The sequence below is a fragment of the Scomber scombrus genome, chromosome 2 (assembly GCF_963691925.1).
Source record: "Scomber scombrus chromosome 2, fScoSco1.1, whole genome shotgun sequence".
NCBI classification, from domain to species: Eukaryota; Metazoa; Chordata; class Actinopteri; order Scombriformes; family Scombridae; genus Scomber; species Scomber scombrus.
In genome coordinates, this window is record NC_084971.1 from 9,800,830 (window position 1) to 9,821,456 (window position 20,627).

At 38.8% G+C, this 20,627-nt stretch overlaps 2 protein-coding genes across 2 annotated transcripts; both read left to right on the forward strand.

The window, feature by feature from the left end:
• The first annotated feature begins 952 nt into the window (after positions 1 to 952).
• Positions 953 to 6,418, forward strand: cenpk (centromere protein K). The gene is made up of 10 exons (XM_062437879.1): positions 953 to 1,045; positions 1,237 to 1,338; positions 1,419 to 1,475; positions 2,689 to 2,752; positions 3,528 to 3,574; positions 3,684 to 3,766; positions 3,891 to 3,989; positions 4,180 to 4,315; positions 4,432 to 4,485; positions 6,071 to 6,418. Exons 1-10 carry the CDS (start codon positions 1,043 to 1,045, stop codon positions 6,224 to 6,226), a joined length of 801 nt encoding a protein of 266 aa, XP_062293863.1. The 5' UTR covers positions 953 to 1,042; the 3' UTR covers positions 6,227 to 6,418.
• Positions 6,419 to 7,264: 846 nt separating this feature from the next.
• LOC133997709 (stromal membrane-associated protein 1-like) lies at positions 7,265 to 18,051 on the forward strand. Its single transcript, XM_062437404.1, has 10 exons — positions 7,265 to 7,518; positions 9,249 to 9,382; positions 10,901 to 10,986; positions 11,098 to 11,173; positions 11,324 to 11,386; positions 11,494 to 11,569; positions 13,162 to 13,292; positions 13,697 to 13,904; positions 16,327 to 16,664; positions 17,371 to 18,051. The coding sequence occupies exons 1-10, from the start codon at positions 7,401 to 7,403 to the stop codon at positions 17,503 to 17,505; spliced, it is 1,365 nt and encodes a 454-aa protein (XP_062293388.1). The 5' UTR covers positions 7,265 to 7,400; the 3' UTR covers positions 17,506 to 18,051.
• The last annotated feature ends 2,576 nt before the right edge of the window (positions 18,052 to 20,627 follow it).

Genomic DNA, 20,627 nt, shown 5'->3' on the forward strand with positions numbered 1-20,627 from the left:
ATACCTTCTTCATAAAGCTTTTCTTTTAATTTAGTTGATGGTTTTTGTTGTTTAAAGTCATGATGTTACCCACTCCAGTACAGAAGGTGGCGCATGCACATTTAATAATGGTTTATCTTTCACCACAAAGACTATTCTAAAGAATAAGAATAATAACACTACATAGGGCCGGGGTGTCAAACATACGGGCCAGAACAGGAACACCAGATAACTTTGCAAAGTGGGAAAATTGCAAAAAATACGCTGTTATTCTCGCTTATTTTCATTTGCCTTTCACAGTCAAGGCTTCTGATCTTCCCATGGACATCCAGCTTAATAACTGACTTGCAACATGATTCAGATTTGAAGAACACATTTTTCCTGGAGTTTGGCTTGGACACATTTTATCAGTAACTTTTACCAGGGTACCCCTACATAGTTTATTATAGTAAGTTATAGTATATATTATATATAATATGTATAGGTTATTGTGCAGTGGTTTGGTGGTCCTGCCCCCCTCAAGATCAAATTAGACTAAAATAAGTTTGACATCCCTGACATAGGGCAAATGGACTAAAAAGAAGCCACAATTATATACAAACAATTTAAAACACACATCTGACACTTTATTGAAACATTATGAAGTGAAGAATAGTAAAGCAATTAAACCAGTACAGATTTGTAAGGATTTAAATATTTTAATTGTAATGCCTTTGCTGGTTGTTAGCTACATTATATCCCATGTATAGTTTTGGTGTCATTTTTTCTGTTTATCGATTTAAGTACTTAATTTTTGATCGAAGATGAACTGTTGGAACACAAACCTTGCAAAACAACAAAAAAATTAAGGGAAGCAAAAAAGGAAAATCAAAACAAAAGGAAAAAGAAAAAAGTGAGAAGTTGATGTACTGCGCACAAAGCTGCGCAGCATTAGCACTCGTGAACACTCCCCTATGTCGCCGGATGTTACGTCATCGATGTTGGCGGTATTTTGAAAAGGAAGTTGTTGTCTGTTGTTGTTGTGGTTCGCTCAGTGAAGAAAAACTAGTGAAGTTTACATACTATGGTAAGACTACGCATCATTTGGCTCTTCTATGTTGTCTGGGTACTTACAGAATAACAAACTGCGCCATAATTGCACCTTTATTACCGATAACGCAGGCGCTGCTACGTAAACTAATGTCAATTCAGCCATCTTTTCTCCGTGACGAGCTGTAAGCCGTATTAAAACAGTCCTTTCTGTGTTCTCGTATTCAGGCTGAGGTAGGGGCAGACGAGCAGGCAGCAGCAGAACTGTCAGAGGCTGCTCATACTGAGCTGCTCAACCTGTGTGAGGAGCAGTATGCTCAGCTGGAGAAGGTAATTGACTTCGACCATAACAGAGTGTGGATGTGCAGGTGTGAGCTACAGACTACTGACTGTGTTTCTCTGTGCTGCAGCTTCAGAATGACATTTTACTGAGTGAACCAGGCTTCGGTGAGAATCCCCAAGAGCAGGTGAGATTCATTACTTCCTCCTGGTTTGTTGTATTTATAATAAGTGGCTGCTGTAAAACTGTATTTACCCCTATTGGTATTAATAAAGTACCCTATTTAGGTTTAATAAAGTATGCATAGACAAATTAAAGTTAAAAAAAAAGGTACAGATATGAATGCTTGACCCCTACATTGAGGGGGTCTGGTGCCTCTGTTATGCTGTGGGGGGCATTTTACTGGCATGGTTTGGGTCCACTTGTCCCCTTAGAGGGAAGAGTCACTATAAATCTATATAAAGTAGTCCTGAGTGATCACCTTTATCCTATGATGAAACATTTCTATCCTGATAGGAGTGGTCTCTTCTAGGATAACAATCAATCAATCAAGCATTTTTTATTTATTTAGAGCCAAATCATAACAGAAATTATCTCAGGGTACTTTACACATAGAGCAAATCCATACTTTTTATTTCAGAGAGACCCAGCATTCCCCCATGAGCAGTACTTGGCGACAGCAGCAAGGAAAAACTCCCCTTTATGTGGGCGGCCATCTGCTTTGACCGGGTTGGGTTGAGGGAGAAAGAAGGAGGGAGGGGGGAGAGAGACACACACAGAGAAGCACAATAACAACAATAATAGTGATAGCAGGCGTGGGTGTCAAACAGGACCACGTCAGCATGGGTTGCCTGCTTTATCAAAAAGGAAAGTTTTAAGCGTGCCCTTAAACATATAGAGGGTGCCTGTCACCCATACCGAGAAGATGGATGGTTCCACAGGAGAGGAGTCTGATAGCTGAAGGCTCTGCTATAATCCAGCCTAGAAGGAACACATGCATGGACTACAGGATGTGCCATAATTTTACAAAGTTAGGTAGATGAAAAAAGGAAGTCCTTGAAATTTGTTTTATGTGGGAGTTTAAGTACAAATCTTGATCAAAGAAAATTCCCATCCAGATGTCATCCAGAGTATTTGTATCATTAGATATTAACAATAAGTTCAGTTTTGTTAAGTTTTAAGGTTAGTAGCAGAAAATGGCAGATTTTACGAATTCAGAATAAACCTACAGGACTTGAAGCATAAGACAGCAATTAGAGCAAGTTTGGTAGGGTCCCGTAGTCCAATCCTGCATAGATGTTATACAGAGCGGTAAATGTCCATGTACAATACTTTGTTGTTAATATTATAAATGTGTTGTGGTTCTTTTTTCTGTTTATTGAGCATATTCATCTCTGTAGTCAGTAAACAGGCTGATAGCAACAGAAGCTGAACTGAAGCAGTGGCTGACAGTGGAGCCTAAATGTAAGTCTGCCTGTTAACAATACTACAACACTGTGATGAATATGACTGTTTACAGCTGAATAATGCATTTCATCAATTGGTACAAATCACCTGATTTGAAGTTATTGCCTTAAACATCTCTCTTTAATTAACATTTAATTTTGTAAATATTTGTAATTGTGATTTGTGGACCCAGCATAAGATTTCTGCTCTTAATCCATTTTGAGAGAGTATATTATAGGATTATGGCAAAAATGTCTAAGTGGTGTAACCATAAAAACTTTGTACCAAATAATTAAACTTGCTTAAAAAGGCTCAATAAAACACTATATTGACTCATTTGGCATGATCTTACATTATAACTTTTTTATATTAAGTAAAGGTAATTGAATACAATTGTTCTAAATATTACATTTCATAAAATAAAAAAAGTAATTATTTGTATAAGTACACTTAAATGAACTATAGGTGGATAAAATATTTAATATTTATCATTACATACACCATTTGACATTTTCGGGAGCATTCAGTCTTACTTTTGGTTAAAAAAGATTGTGCACATGTAATTTCAAATGACATAAAATCAACAAAAATACAAAATGTACATTTTAACAAACCTGATACTGCTTTTAAAACACATTTTAAAGATATTTTTGAATTGCTCATTTTGCCTACTCTTATTTGTCACTGGCCCACATGCAAATCACATTAAACTGTATATTTACTGCATGTAACTTGAGATTATATCATTTTCACTTTTCACACACTGTGTATTTATTTATTTTGCTCTGTGCAGTGCTGACAGCAAATTCTGGAGTTTTACTTCAAGAAGGAAAAAAGGAGGTATGTCTGTGTGTAAAATGCAGGATTGAAGAATGTGTCTTTCTAAAGTGCCAGATTAAATGCATCTCTCCAGCTGTGCAATCCATTCTTCCCACTTTGTTTTCCACAGATACTCAAGCTGTGCTCTGAACTTGAGATGGTTGTTTCTTGCTATGAAGCCAAGAGAGCCAAACTGAGAGAAACTAAAGAACTGTACGTGAGCTTTTATTTAGAGTGCAGACTTTCTTTAACTTACAGTTCATCTTCAGAGCATACTGATGCTTTTCACAAGTGAATGGAAGAGGCATTTCATCAGTTTCACTTTGATGTTTTTCAGTGAACAGAAGTGGCTGGAGGAGAAGAAACAGGCGCTGGTGGCTGCCAGTGACCACGTTAAACGACTTCAAATAGAAAAGGAGCAAATATCAGAGCAAAGGTAAGTGTGATGGCATAGACACATGGAACCGGAGGAGGTTATGGTAAGAGGTTTATCTCCATGCAAAGTATGTTAGGAGTAACTTGGAAAACTAATGCAGTTCTGTAGAAATTATAAATGTAAATATTGTCAGAAGAGTTCCCAAAATTCTGAATATTGCACTAAAATTTTGTGTGTCAATATTCCACAGTATATTACAGGACACCAAGGTGAAAATCCAGAAAATGAAGGTCTACCAGGAAAGGCTGATGGAGTGTCTGTCAGAAATGCTGGAGAGTCACGTTCCTCTTCCTGAGAGTGATTCCAGTGCAAACAAGAAGAAGAAGGTGCAGTGACTTGTTTGGTGTTTGATGATCGTCTGCGCTCTTGCAGCCTGTTTCACATGCCAAATCTGTATCGTTATTACTCCAGTATGCTTACCATCTTTTATTTTTATTTACAGAACGCTACCCAGGAGTTTAATGAAGACTTGATTTCATTGAATGAAATTCTAGAGGTGGGTTTGATGCGCCATATGATCAGCTTTACTTAGTTTTGTTAACCGTAGCTGTCTGCCGGTAAGGTTTTGTTTTGATGAGACATTTTTTTAAATTTAGTTTATCATACTTAATATGTTTGTTTTTCTGTCAGGATAAGAGTGAATGCTGAAATGCCCAGTTCAGCCAAATGTGTGATATCAGTCACTGAGACACAACAGTACAATTGAGAAGAATGTAGTTTTTTGTTTGTTGTGTTTAAAGCATCAAAAGTGACTCTTAAAAAACTCAACAGTAATTTGTTTCCTATGAACAGCGTCGATGCCACTTGGGATGAATCACTGATTTTACTGCAGACAGTTAAAAAAAAAAAAAACTCTGATAGTGATGAATAACTTTTGTTATTGAAGTCCATCAGGAAAAAAAAGTACTAATTGGTTATAATTCCATCCCTGTCATCCCCTAAAGGCACTTTTCCACTATACAGTTCTAGCACTACTCAGCTCGACTCGACTCGGTTCCAGGAACGACCTTTTCCATTACAAAAAAGTACCTACTCAACGTGGGCGGGGTCGTCATAGCACGGCTCCGCGAAACTGCTGTGACTTTGTTTATACGTGACACAAAACACATAAACAATGGAGGACATGGAGTCAGTGGTGTACTTGCTGCTGTATGTGGCTTTTCGTCACACACAAAGCAAGAAAATTGAGCCGTATAGCTGTAACGCTGTTGCCGGTATTTAAAAATGCCGGGTTTGATTCTTATGTGGGACGGCTCATGACTTTTCCAGTGACGACTCTCTGACCAATCAGTGGCCGGCAGTCTGTTGACGTCACATTTAGTATCGGCTCGGCTCGCTTGGAACCTCACCAGAGCAGGTACTAAAAAAGTACCAGGTACCAGATACTATCCCTAGTGGAAATGCAAAATGAAACCTGTGTCGAGTCGAGTTGTGCTGGAACTGTGTAGTGGAAAAGCGCCATTAGATTACAGACGTATGTACACAGTCATATCCTGTATAAAAGTGATTCTCAAGCACAGATCTAATGTCCTGGTGGGCATGGCACATACTGCTTACACGTAAACATCCTGTATGGACAGATTCATGTGACTGATTCTGATTGCTTTTCACTGGCTCCCAACCAAAAAAGATGATTGTGATCACTTATAGAGCTTTACATGGTCACACTCCTGGCTTCATTAGAGACCTACTGCAGCCCTACATCACCAGCAGGTCTCTATGGCCCCTAACACTTACATTGAAAGCACATTTGAAGAAGATCTTTTAATGACCAGTATGAACAGGAGGAATACTTACAGTGAGAAAAACCTCTTTCAATGTTCTGTTGTTTTAAAACAAGCTTCAAAAATATTGTGCCTATCCTTTTTGTGGCACAGCACTTTTGTCATATTTTATCTCTATTTTTTTTTTTTTTTGCTTTCCAGTGTATGTTGTCAAATAAAGTCAAAATACAACTCAGAACCCATTAAATGGTCCCTGCGTAAATTTAGGCCATCTCACTGTGTAACTAATGAGTATACAATAATCTTTCCCCATTACTGCCTTAACCCTGGTCTCCCACTGTCATCTGTGCCCTGCAGCTGCTCATGAACAAGGCCCTGGAAACACCACATGACCCCTACGTGACAATAGACTCCACCTTTTGGCCACCGTACATAGAGATGCTGCTCCGCTACTGTATTGCAGTGAGGCACCAAGAGGATAACTTCAAGATCCGCCTGGAAGCCTTTTGTTGAGGCAGTAATGCGTTAGGCATTTAGAGCACCACTTATCTGCCTGTATTTCTAATTAGAGTGTGCCTGCTCATTGGCAGGGTTTCTACAACAATTAGCTGTTTTACCAGCTATGTCAGTATCTATCTGCATTATTTAAATAGGCCTTAAAAATTCTGTTAAATGTTAAAGAATTTCATAAAACCGACTCTTAAACCATCAGATACCCCAGTGATGTAATGTAAATATGTAGATTTTGTTCATTTTTATGTTCTATATGTTCAATAAACTTGGTAACTGTATTTGTTATGATGTGATATTGTGTTCAGGGGAAAAAAAGCTCAAAATTCAGATCATAAATGATCTTCTCATGATGCTGTAAATAACCAGTCAGCATATTTCCCATCTAAGTTTTCAATAAGAGATGGTATACAAACTTTTAGTGCAGATCTTGTAAGTAGGACTAAAATTAATGTACCAGCGTTCCAATGTCTTTCTTGAGTTTTCTGCAGATAATGGTTAGTGGGATAAAACCTTTGAGGCATTTTTAGAGGATATCTCTGACTTTGTTAGTCAACACAATCTAAGGTGGCAATAACCAAACACTTTCTCAACAAATGTGGACTGATGATAAAGCAGAGGGTGTGCTTATTATGTCTTCTTGAAAAAGTTGACAGACTGACTTATTTTTATTCTTAATTTGTCATGGGGCCTACAGGTTGTAATATAACAATAAAAATGTAATTTAAAAATCATAAATAAATAATAGTCAAACATCTTGTAAAGCTTACAGTGGTTACAGCTTTTTTGTCTGTACAGTTGTAAGCAAATGAATAAAACAGAAGTGCCAGCGGAGATTAATTGAATCCAAACAAAACATGCTTCAAAAGTAATAAAAAAATGAGGGTAAATATGATTGGCAATAAATCGTGACACAGTTAAAAGTTAACTCAAAAGCAGAAGGAGATGTTCTGACGTCGTGTGACGTAAGAGCGTGTCGTCCAATCCGGTGCGGCCGCCGCGTCAGCGCTACAATCCCTGTGGGCGGAGAAGGGATTCCGGTTCCGGGTGTTTTCAGATCCCACTCGGAGGCGCTCGCTCCTCTGATTATGATCTTTTATCAGAAACTTCTTTCGCTTGTCGACTGATTAAAGTACAGTTCTTTTTTTATTAAGTAAGTCCAGCTTAAGCCGTGAATATGACGACCCGCTCGGAGAGAGAGAAGGCCCAGAAACTCAACGAGCAGCACCAGGCCATCCTGTCCAAAATGCTCAGGGAGGAAGACAACAAGTACTGCGCCGACTGCGAGGCGAAAGGTACAACACTCACACTGACGGATATTTCTCCCCTTTTTTAACAACACCAAGTTCACAGTTTCACTCACAATCAATGGTGTTTATGTAGAATCTGCGTTGGCTCAGCTAAGCTAAGCTAAGCTAGCTCGCTGGGGTGTCAGCTGACATCTCTTCCCCTCAAGCTAAACAAAGTGGCTAACTAGCAAGCTAACTTCTCTAAATCTACATTAAGCTCTACCTCTGCTACACTTTAACCGCTGAGTGCGTGAGGACAATGTATCGTAGGCGTGGCTTATCGACTAACCAGGAAATAAAAATGAATAAACAATACATTTCGCCCATTTGGATGTATTTCTCTATCACTCTCTCTTCTCGGTGTCTTTTGATACATTACAATAGAAACGCTTTACTTGAACAGTCATTTTGGTGTCAACAAAAATACACTGAACCGACCCACCAGACGGCTGAACGTTGTAACATATGATATCAACACTGACGCCTTAAAAAGTCAATAATGGATACATTGAGGCAACAGGAGACATTCAACTAAAAATCCCATTGCAAACTGTGATATTAACATAAGATGCTTTATAGTAATAAAACCTGAATGCTCTAAAAACATTGGTGTGAACTTGGTCACCTTAGTCTAGAGTGAATTATGGTATTATATATAACTAAACAATATAATACTAGATTCACATCACTTTATGGTCACTGCACATGCCACAAAACTGTAATTTCTCTGGTATGACTCCAACCTAGGACTCTTGTTTCTTGTCTGTCTCTCCACTGCCTACTTGTTCCATTAGGGCAAAAATGTCCTAAGAATAATACATTCTACATAGCTTTACCAGCAATACTGGCTGCCTTTTACATCTCGCATCATTGAAACCCATCAAATAGTTACCATAACAGCACAGGCAACACGCACGCTCTAGCTTAAAGATATAAAGGAAAATATAACACTAATGGTGCCACATCTACATATATGCATTAACAGTACGACCAAATTCTAGCTCAAATATGAAGCACAACTTTGTTGTTTACATAGTAGACACCCAGTAATGTTACATGATATATGGAACGGCAACACTACTGATCAGTAGTGATTGAGTTTAAGTGTATTCATTGACAGGTGATCTAATTTCAGTTCCTTTTTACGAAATGAATGTTGGCAGTTCTGTATAATTCGGATGAATGTGTGTGCTGAATAGTGTAGAATATTGTGGTTAGGGGAATAAACGTCTGTAGACTTTCATACGAAACAGGATCGATGACAGATGAATCACCAGCTAATCTGGACGCATCGCACTTTGCAAAAGTTGCCTCCAGCTCGCTCCTTGCTGCATTCCAGCCAAGTATGAGATGCATGTAATGAGACAATGAGAAAAATGTATTGACGTTTGCAGTTTTTTGAACTAGCACTGTTTAGTCCTAGTCCTCTCCTTTTGAGTCATGAGATCACCATCATAACCACAGCTTCATGCACACAGATATCACCAGTAATAGAAACACCAGTTGAACTGTAACACCTCCAGCTCAGCTGCATGTTGTTTTGTTTTTTTGGTTTTTTTTTTTACAAGCATTTAGAGACGTAGGGCAAACTGGCTTTCACTTTCATGTGAGCTCATTAGTAAGGAACGCAGAGCCTGTTCTTGGCACTTTTAAGTCGCTACAAGATGGTGCATGTTTGTTTTTTCTTCAGACATCTCTTCATTTTTTAAATCACAATGCTTTTTTTTCTTTATCAGGCCCAAGATGGGCATCCTGGAATCTGGGAGTTTTTATCTGCATCCGGTGTGCTGGCATCCACAGGAACCTGGGTGTACACATATCCAGGGTCAAATCAGTCAACCTGGACCAATGGACCTCAGAACAAATCCAGGTACAGTTTTCTAGCTGATATACTTTGTTTTATTTGCTGAAAATGACTCATCATGTCCTGCCTTTTATCACCTCAGTCCTTAAGTCATTTAAGTATTTTTGAGGAATCATCATTGCAAAGTCTTCCATTGCATCCTTTTACATGTTCACATATATCCTATATTGACCACCATTCTTTTCCTCTTAATCCCATACAGCTGTGGCAATATTGTAAATTTCCGTTCCCCTTTTTAAAGGGCACTCCCAATAATTTAGCATTGCATCTCATTAAAGTTGATGAATTGGGGAGAGATGGATGAAAACCAGAACAGTTCAATTCTGTGCAGCAGAGGCTGAGATATCCTGACTTTTAATCCCTAATATAGGTCAAGCTTCCAAATTGTTACATCTACAATTCCCATAATGCAACTTGACCGGGTATTTCAGTATGCTGCATTCATATATCATTATGTAGTCCCATGGAAGTTACCATAATGACTAGTTTTCAACTTTTTTGAAAAAAAATTACTGCTCACTTGAACATTTGAGTCATAATTACAACCAGGAACATTTTTCTGAAACCTCCAATATATCTGACTTGCAACTTTTTAATACGTAAGTGCTGGAACGTTTTGACAAACATTGATGTCACACATCAGCCCGGGTCTGGCAGCCAATGTATTTAAAAACACAAAATGCATGGATGTTCTGCTTTGTTGTTAAAGATCCTTTTCAGACACGTTTGAGGCTTTTCTAAATACTCTGCTTCAAGTATGGTACCACTGATATGGGTTTTGCAGTTAAATTATGTATTATATATTCTTAAATGTGCATCTAGTTCTTCTCCTTCCTTGGAATCTATGAATATGCAAATAGTGTTTGTTTCAAAGGTTTAGCTTCTACGCACAAGATGTGTCTGACTTTTCAGGTTTCCACATTATACTTGGGAAAAGTGCTAATTTGACTACAGTTGGCTTTCAACTAGTTGTTATGTCACAAAATCCTCCTTGTAGACCCACCCCTTCAAATCAGATTTTCAGTGATCACAGAGAAATTTCCACTTTCAACAGTCTTCTAGTGTCAAAATCTGCATATACATCATTGTGCACAGTGAAGCTCAAACATCCAACTGAAATAACACTAAGAACACATTTGTAAGTGGAGAGAGACTTCAGTGCATTGTATTTTAAACCCTCACATGACCAACTCAATGATCTCAAAATTGGGTGGAGTTGTCTGATGACATGAATGCTCCCAGCTCAAGCAGTCTTTCCCATCTTTAACCCCCCTAGCCCATATGATGTGATGCGTGGTAGACGCCCACCTGTCACAAACTACACACCCCCAGATTGTATCACAGACTCAAGCTCTTAAATCCAAACCAAGATAACCTGTATCACATCATTGGAATTATTTTCTCATACACAGAAAAACCTGCACTCACACCACAGACTGTTTTTACAGGATGAGTAGTCAATCATCATAACTTATATGAACCGTTTCTGTCTTGTGTTTACCCCTTTGTGTTTCTTTTTCTCAGAGTATGCAGGACATGGGTAACACCAATGCCAGGCAGCTTTATGAGGCCAACCTTCCAGAAAACTTCAGAAGACCTCAAACAGACCAGTATCCTTCACTATAAGCACACACAGTCACTTCAAAGTGCCATACTGTGTATATATAGTCAATCATTTGTGGCCTGCCTGTTGCCTTTTTAACCCTTAACTCTGATCTCAGAGCAGTGGAATTCTTCATCAGGGATAAATATGAGAAGAAGAAATACTACAGCAAGAATGTGACCAATGGAAGCAGTGTATGTTTCACTTCATCTTCTGTTAATATATACCTACTGTTCACTTTGAGGTTTTTTCAGTGAATAAGTGTACACACCTTCAATGTAAACTGGTTTCAACCGGTGTACATTTTTCTGTGTACTCAAGCTGACTTTTTTTGTTTTTTTCAGCCAAAAGATAGTAAGAAAGAGAGGGAGCCAGACAGAGGGAGCAAGGTGTCATCCTACACCAAGGTAAGTATCACACATACATTCCTTCATTAATAGAGCTGTGTAAACATGCTCCTCAGCGTTGTTTTTCCACCCGTGTCCTCATTACAACTACTTCACTTCTTTTAAAGAGTGAAGAGTCGAAGCCAGTACCCAAAATCAGCCCAGCTAAGACTTCAGAACCCTCTGTGAACCTACTAGGCCTTGGTGAGTATTATTCTCCAGTAACATACGAAACAGCAAAAATGTCAAAAACAAAATGCCTTAAAAATCTGCTGACTAAAACTGAGATATTGTTTATGGAATCAGGCTAAATAAGTTTTGATTAAGCTTAAGATATTTCACACTGTTATTTTATACTTATATGGCATTAGGAACCACAGTATATAATCATTTTATTGTATATATAATGGGTGCAGGTTTCCATTTGAACTCTGGCTTGGTGTAGCATGTTTGAGCTGTGTCATGTTATGTACCCTCACAGCAGGAGCTAACTGTAGTGGACTGACATGTTGTGATCCTGCTTCAAACTCTGACCGTCTCCTTTCTCAGCTGAGTTGTGTCGTCACTGTAAACCGATTGGCTCAGCGCGTATAGATCAAACAGCAGCTCAGAGAAGAACCGTCACCTTTTAACAGCTTGCTGTTCATCTTGTAGCATCCGTGTAACAAAGGAGGCTCTATGACTGTTTACTCCTGTTGCTTTCAGCTAACAGGCAGCAGCATGCAGCTGTAAGAAAGTCTGTTCTTCTTTTAAGTTCCTGTTAAAAGGAAAGTATAAAATTCCCCCTGCTGCTTTACAGACTTTGTGAACCACTACAAAGCTTTTTTGTGAGGCAGCTTGAGGAAGCGCTCTCGCTGTTGACTCACCGTGGTCGGGGGCTGACTCGTAACTTCTGGTTTTATTTTAATGGTTGATTCTACATTAAAAAGGTTTTGGACATTTTGGGAGGCTCAGTACAAAGGACAAACAGTAAAAATAAAATGCAGTGAAGCGGTTAGATGTGGATGGACAGGGGATAGTTTGATACACCATGAAAAGAGGCAACACCTGATCGCGTTTACACAGGCATCCCAAAAATGTGGAGAAATGGGAAATCACTTTAAGGCCATATTGCCCACCTCCTAAAGAGATAATTTTGGTTTTAAAGGCGAGGTTTGTTGCTGGATTACTTGCAGTAGTTCTTTCCGTGTATGAATAACAGTTATTTGTGTCTACATGTATAGAAAATTGTGCTCTTTTGTTAGTATTCAAACATTTGGGTAGAACTCCACCTGATAATCTGTCCATTTGCTAGAATACTGGTCCATCTATTTATTTAATGAGATAGATCAGACAGTGATTGGATATTGATACTTGATTACATCACAACAACGTTTTCATTAACAGTTTAAAAAGATCACCAATTGGCTTAGAGGGGAATTGGCATGTTTACTGTTATGTTTGCTCTGTGGTCAGTGAGCCAATAAGGATAAGATGATTCTTTTTTATTATATTAATATATTAACAGTTATTCTCACTGTGTGGGCAGGTGAGCAGTGGAGGTGAATTGCAGAATAAATATTTTCACTTTAGCAAATATAAGATCAGTTTGTTAAACATTTTCCACAGCAGTTAAATGATGTACGAAGATTATTTGAGATTTCTCATATGTTTTCAATGAAATTGAGGGAACCTCATGCTGGTAAACAACCAGCTAGATATTCTAAATCCTGTTAAAAGTCTCTCAGTGTTGTTTCTCTAACTGCAGAAGCTTCTTTTCAACCTGTAAAACCAGTTTGTTCACCTTTCTGTCCCAGACGCACCGGCAGCTGCATCAACTAACAATGGTAGCACGAGCACAAGCCAGAACAACAATGACCTGGATATATTCGGCCCCATGGTATCCAACCCCCTCCCCGCGTCCACATCAGCAGCTCAGTTTTCTCAGGTAAAACCGAGCAAGAAATCTCCTTTCTCAGCAGAATATTGCTTATCAAAGCTTGACAGTAATGGTTGACTAGTTAAAAAAGCTGAAATTAAGTGTGGAGTAAAAAAAGAAGAAAAGAAAAAAGACTTATGATCAGCATCAACAGCCCACATGACAGTGATACCAATACAGAGAGGCATTGAAACCAAATGAAAGAGAAGCAGAAACATCATCAATTTGCCTCTGTCCTAAATTACCTCACTGCTCCAGTATCAATCAAATTGACAGTCCAAAATTAAGTATGATATGGCTTCTCTATCAATCATTTCACTACTTATTTTGCCTAAAAATGAGTCAGCTATCTCTTCATACTTTTTCTTCATCAGTGTGTCCTCTAAATCTCTGGGTCATTTTCCTCCTTCCAGGTGAGCTCCAGTAACGTGGCCAGCACCCCAACACAAGCTCCAGCAGCAGGAGCAGGAGCCAGCTCAGGGTCAGGACAGGGAGACCTCGACTTGTTCAGTGACAGCAGTAGCACCACTAAGACGGAGGACAGTGCCAAGAAGCCACTGTCCAAGGACTCCATCCTGTCCCTGTATGGAACTAACAGCATGTCCCAGCAGGCTCCTGCTAGTAAGGGTCCTAATGTTTAGACAGTTAGAAGTTTATCCTGTTATTATGATGTAATGAGTTTGTGTTACTTTTTTCATTTAACCCTCATGGTCCTGCGAGGACATCAGTCGCTTTGGTCTTAGTTTTAAAGTTATAGTAAATATATTGGGATTATATGAAACTAGACAACCTCAAGCACTGATTAGCAAACATGTCATGTTACCCACAAGTCTCCCCCTTTAGAGATACGCCAACTTCATGCTAATTCCATGCAGTTTTTGGTAATGCAGTACAAATGTTTCCTAATTTTCCCCTATTCAAAAATTGTGTATTTGAATATTTCTGCACACTGGGGTCCCTAAATAGTCTTGGATTTGCATTAATTCCCTATGGCTAGAAAGCAGAGACTCTTGTGGATTCAATGAGCCACATTGTATTTATGTGCGATGATGGTAGTCCTCATAGTAGCCATTTCATTGTAGTGAAACCATTTTTTGAAACTTGATCTCATTGTATGACCTCTAAGATCCTCACAACCTCATGAAACTTTACAACCACAAGCTAGAGACCTCAGGCCTTCAGAGGATGTATGGTTTTCCAAAGCATATTGATAATAAGGGATTTCTGGTACTCACCATCTAATCGCTTAAAACTGCAATTCTTACAGAAATCTTCAAATATCAAAAGTCTTGGATACCAAATCACGGCATGAATTTACCTATGGTGTTCCTCAAGGTCTTTGTGTCTTCATTTAGTATTTTGGAGGGATGTTTGACCATTTTTTCATTTCTCACGTGGTCTGAAATGATTAAATTTTGCACCATATCTGTTTAACAAATGGTATCAACCCTAGAATTGCTGCAACAACTTATGAGACATAACTGAGCATGGGAATGTCAGTCATAATGTGCTAAACCCTTATACACTGTAAACTTTCGCAATTTGAATTGGCATATTACCAAAACACAATGTTTATCACAGATTTATGAATAGAAAAAATGACACACATCTTGAATTAATCTTCAGGTTCCCAGCTTTCAGATGATGTACACAACTTTAATGTGGCATGTACACATGACCTTTTGTCTCCCCCTGAAGATCCCCTGTCCCTCCCTAAGAAAAAAACAAAACCAGATCTCTGTTGGGTCCCTAAAGGTTAACGAGAGAAGCTTAAAGGCACTCTTTGCAGGATTTGTTGGTTGCTGTTTGTAAACACAGCAGTCAAAGTTGGCCCCTCCTCCACAGCTCAACAACACCAGATACAGGGAGAGCAGCAGCAGTCAAGCAAGCTAGAGAGTGAATGAAGAGAGGGAGCAGAATAGTGAGAACAAAGCCATTTATGATTGTTTCTTAGCAGTTATCTTCTACAACACAAATAAAACACGCCCACAAAGCTGCACAACCATGCCTCTCTGCTGTGCGTGTGTGTAACCTGGTTGATATACTATGAGCCTGACCTCACACCCTGCATGCTGTTATAGGCTGGGGGCTACACAACCACTACCCAAAGGTTGACGTCCAGAAATGTTGCTAACCCAGCAAATGAAAATACAGGTAGAGGGCAGAGTCTGTAGATACCACCACACACCTCTAGTGGTTAATAAGTGATGATTAAGAGGAATTATTTTTGTATGAATCTATGCATTGGGTTTTTGTTTTTTTTTAAATCGTGCATAGTACACAATTAAGAAGAAAAACTATTATTTACAGAAAAGGGGGGGGGGGGGGGGGGGGGAACTAAGCTAACGTAACTTTGAAAGTATCAAAAGCAACAAAAATAAATGACAACCAGAAACGCATAAAACACTATACAGGGAAAAGAAAAAAAATGCATATGTAACATCAAGAAAATAATCCAACAACATTAATTAAATGTGACTCCAGTTTCTCTTTAAAACTTTCTGAAGATAACAAGCTCTTGATAACGTGTACTTTGGCATTCCATATCTGTACACCACCCTATCTGAAGGAGCACTGGCTATGTGTTGCTAGCTAACCTCATTGCTCTGTGCTTAAATACTCCATATCTATGGTTGTTGGACACACCCAAAGCCCATCTGTCTGCTCTTCTTAGATAAAACCTCTCCTAGTCCATCTGTTAGCACATTTTTTTGACAACAGAGATCTTATTTCTTTAGTTCTGGCAGCCATTCTGTTGACTAGAGTAACATTTGACTCACCACGTCGTTGCTAAGATGTGGGGATGTGTTGACATCAGTAGACTGAATACACAAGGAACAAGTGGATGCTTGCCTCTGTTACTCAACACAGTCCCAACATCTGTCTTAATGTCTAATCCTGATTCACTTACAGGCTCTTTAAAAGCATACAACAAAGTATGAACTTGATTTGGAAATTCCCCAACATTATGCATTCAAATATTAGATTATAAATCACATGTGTAAGCTTAACATTCTTCTTTCTGTCTTCTTTCCTCACACAGCTGGCATGTTCATGGGCCCCTCTCAGATGCAGTTTCCTGTCCAGGCCCCTGCTGGTTACCAGGCTTTCCCTGGCATGGGCACGGCCATGCCGCCTACAACTGTCATGGGTGCCATGATGGCTCAAAGCGGGGCGGCCATGATGGGGCCCAACCCGGGTATGATGGTTGGGATGACGATGCCTAATGGCTTCATGGGGAATGCGCCCGCCGCTGGTGTAATGGGCATGGCCCCCAGGATGATGGGACCACAGGGCGGTGCGATGCCTGCTGGCATGGTGCCGGCTCAGGGCATGTACGCCATCCAGCCAGGGCAGCAAGCTCAGTGGAACATGGGTCAGGTATGAGGATCAGATTAAAATATGTAGATTATAGCACTTGCTTATTTAACAAGGGACTTCACACTAAATCTTGTTCTTCTGCAGTAATGCCTCTATTTAAGAAGCACTGTCTACATGTGACCCCTCATCACATGGTTGTTGGGTTAGTAGCAGTGTTTGTCATTCTTGGATTTGAAGGATTTTCAGACGCCTGAGTGTATCTGATATACTTCAAGAAAAACACACATCACCTGCCATTTTCCACTTATGACCACACCCGGCTGTGAAGATGCATTGCATAATAGTGTATTGTTAAGATCTACTGTGTAGGGTGTGGACAGAGCTTGCAGCAACCACAAGATGGCAGCTCAATCAGGATTTTAAAACTGGGTTTATTTACTTTTTAGATCAGTATATTCAATATGTGAATATATGCAATATTTGATTCCTGACCATTAGGGGGCAGAAATGAGACACTTAAGAGAGTGAATTTTGTGTGTAAAGGTAGCAGTGGTGCAGAAAGAGGACAACTTTGACAGCAGATTTTACATACTTTTACCTCTTTTGAAGAAGAGGGAAAATAGCATGTAGATGATGTTTATAAGTTAATATATAGTTTATAGGAGTTTTAGGATGGGGTAGAGGCCAGAAGTCGACTATTTTGGGTTTTAGTCCATGATTTATTACTGATTATTAGTGTTAATACTGATCTTTTCGTTGCCTCCAGGTGAACCAGCAGATGTCAGGGTTGGCTCTGAACGGTGCAGGTGGTCAGATGGCCTTCGGTCAGCCTCCGTCAGCTATGGGTGGTTGGGCCGCCTCTGGATCTGGCCAGACTCTGAGCACACAGCTATGGAAGTAAGCCTTCAAGGGTGTCGATGGTCAGGCAGAGTAAGAGTCAAAGTTGCAGAAAGTGCAAAATATATCTTGTGCTTCTCTGCATCTAGCTATGAACTGACGTCCATATCCACCATGGACCAGCCTTCAGAATATGAAAAATTGTATCTCTTTTTTTCCCCCTTCTCCTTTTCTCTGTCTCTCTTTCTCTCTATTGTGTGAGTGAATTGGGAGTCATACAGGATTACAGCCTGGCAGTTTCTGCCTGTCGTATGGTTTTTGATCATAACTTTTATTTTCCTTTTTTGGAAAAAAAAAACGACAAGGAAATAACAGTCCTAACAAAAATGATATCGACATATCAGAAAAGCTGCAGGACCAGTTACACAAGCTTTTATTGTATCACTGTATCATTATAAGATTATAGAACATTTAAATGAATAGTATTTAACGGGAGAAGATATGACTATTAAGTCTGTCAGTACTGCTCCCCAAATGTACAGCGCTGTATAACCTTCTTTTAAAGTACTTGTGGTTCCCCTATAAAATTAAAGTGATAATAAAGGATTTGCTTTGACGTGTCTTCTGTGATTCAAGTGTTTTAAAATAGAGGAAAAATGTGAGGTTTTGTGACATAATTGAATGGCTTTAATTAATCTATCTGAATCAAGATGTTGAATAGGGATGAATGATTTTGAGATTTTTTTTCCTAAGTCTGTAGAATATGATGTGTAGGCCAGGACATCTCTGCAGCACAATATTTAATTTAAAATTCTGTTTTGACACAAATGTCACCAGTATTGTGTCCGCTGTGATTTGAAAATAGCAGTAGGACATATTGCAATTTCGATAAAATTTCAATTAATTGTTCAGTTCTAATGTTGCATTTTATCAACATTCACTTACTCATGTTTTTAGGTCAGTCAGCTGTATTTATTTTTCTATTGTAAACATTAAGTTACATGCCTATTTGTGTGAACTGTAACAAACTCAACTGAGGGGCTAAAAGGGTTTTCTGTTTTTTTGCTTAATTGGATGTGATATTATGCTTATTCTTTGTTGCAATTTAGACAACAGAGCAATTGAAGAAAGTTGTCCAAACCACTGTGGAAGCAGGTGTTATGGTCATGGGAGGACATACTTATGTAGGGATACTTCCACTTTCATGTTGTATCTGCTTAACATTTAATTCAGGTTTCTACTGAGTCACTGAACCTACAGTAAGTAGTGCAACACATCTTGTGTATTGATAGGCCTAGTTTGATAATGGATCAATAATCAAGACAGGTATAAGGGCTCTTACTCTTGATAGATCGCATAAAGAGAGAAAAATAACCTGAATAACAAAACAACCTTCACTAAAAATGTGATTATAATTTCAGAACAAAAACTATTGGTTAATGAATAAGGTGTGTAGATACAAAATGCTACATGCTAAAACTAACCAAACATTAAAAACAAAACAAACAAAAAAACATATTAACCCTCAAAATGTGACACTGCCTCATTTAAAATCCCAACAGCTTCAGTTGTAACATTTCTTTTCAGTCTTTTAATGATTGAGATGGTACAGGATTGATGGTTTTTTCACAATGCAACCATTGTTTAAATACTGAAGATAATTTGATCTCTGCTTCTGTCCAGCAGGTGGCAGCATTGCCATGTTAGAAAACAGCTGTAGGTCAGAAGTGCTTCATAGCTTGAACATGGTCATTCAGGGCTGAACTTTATGTAACAGAAAGGACATGTCCTAAAAAGGCACTCAGGCGTTTTGCTCTGCAGTGTTTCACATTTATCTGTTGGGAGAGAACAGAATGAATGAGATCAACCTTTAGGATCAACTGATTTAAGAGTTTGTTCTTTTTGTGCACTTTTGTGGAGCCGTCTTCCATCATCATTGCTCTTGTTAGCTGTATTAAAATAAGCCTGAGGTTGAGTGTGATAGACCACTGTAAAGCAGCATCTACATGTAAACCTGTGTGCAAGAAGCCTTCATAAGTCAGTCTTTGCACTGACAATCTCAAGTATCCATGGTGGGTTTAGTCTTTTTTGATATGAACAAAAGGTTCTCAAATACATTTTTAAAATGTTGGAGTCCCTAAACTTTCATCACAAATATGTTCTTGTTTTCCTCAAACTGAAATATTTACAAAGTTGATATGAATTTCCTAAATGTTGAGAAACTGCTGATTTATGATGCAAGGATTCATTTTGGCAAGTGCCTGCATATATGGAGCTAATTTCAGGCATGATGAATAGCTGTGTGGTTTTGGCTGTCACTAGGTGCAACATATTTTTCTCTGGGTTTGAAAATAACTTAACAGTCTAAATGTAATGTTATTAAAACCAGTCTCCTGAAGACAAAGTGGCATGGCCCTTCTGAAGATAACAGGAAACAGCACTTGATGTCAGTATTGCATTTACTTTTAAAAGAAAAGGCAGTTGCTGATTTGTGGCCAAAATGACCCTCTATCAGTCACAATGTGCTGTATCACTGTGCAGTGCCAATATGCACATACTGTAATTGTATTTGTCTTAATTGATTTAATTTGTAGTTTCCATGATTGAATTACTTAGTTTGAGTATTTCACTTGACGCTGTGCCATTTTTCCCTTCCTAACATTTTAAGGTGTTAGGTAAAGTACAAGTTTATTAACACTCAAGCCTTTTTTATAGCTGATGAATGAATACACTTTTGTTGAGTTTTACTATGAGCCTTTGGGGCACATTCACACAAACCTACAGAATTTGGAAAATCAGAGTAATAATAGGTGTTTACAGTCAGTAGCAGTTTTGTAAGGAAAAAGTGCCTCACTCTGCCTCTAAGTGGTTTTGATCTGTAGTTCTTTCCCTCCATACTCGGTTTTGTGTCCATTAATAGAGATTTCAACAGTACATCTTAGTTTGGGTTTCTCCTCCGAGCTGGGGTATGTTCCAGTAGACATCCACCAAGCTCATGAGAGGCTTGAAATTCATCCTATATAGGCTATAAGCTGACTCTTTCATAATAGTATGCAATGTATAGAATGCTGCTAAGCCGCTATAAGTACTGTAAGCCCTGCTGACATACGTCTGTCCTGGTCTTCATTATAGAATTGTACGTTGGGTGTGGTTCTTCAAACCAGTCCTGCCTGTTAAACATAAACG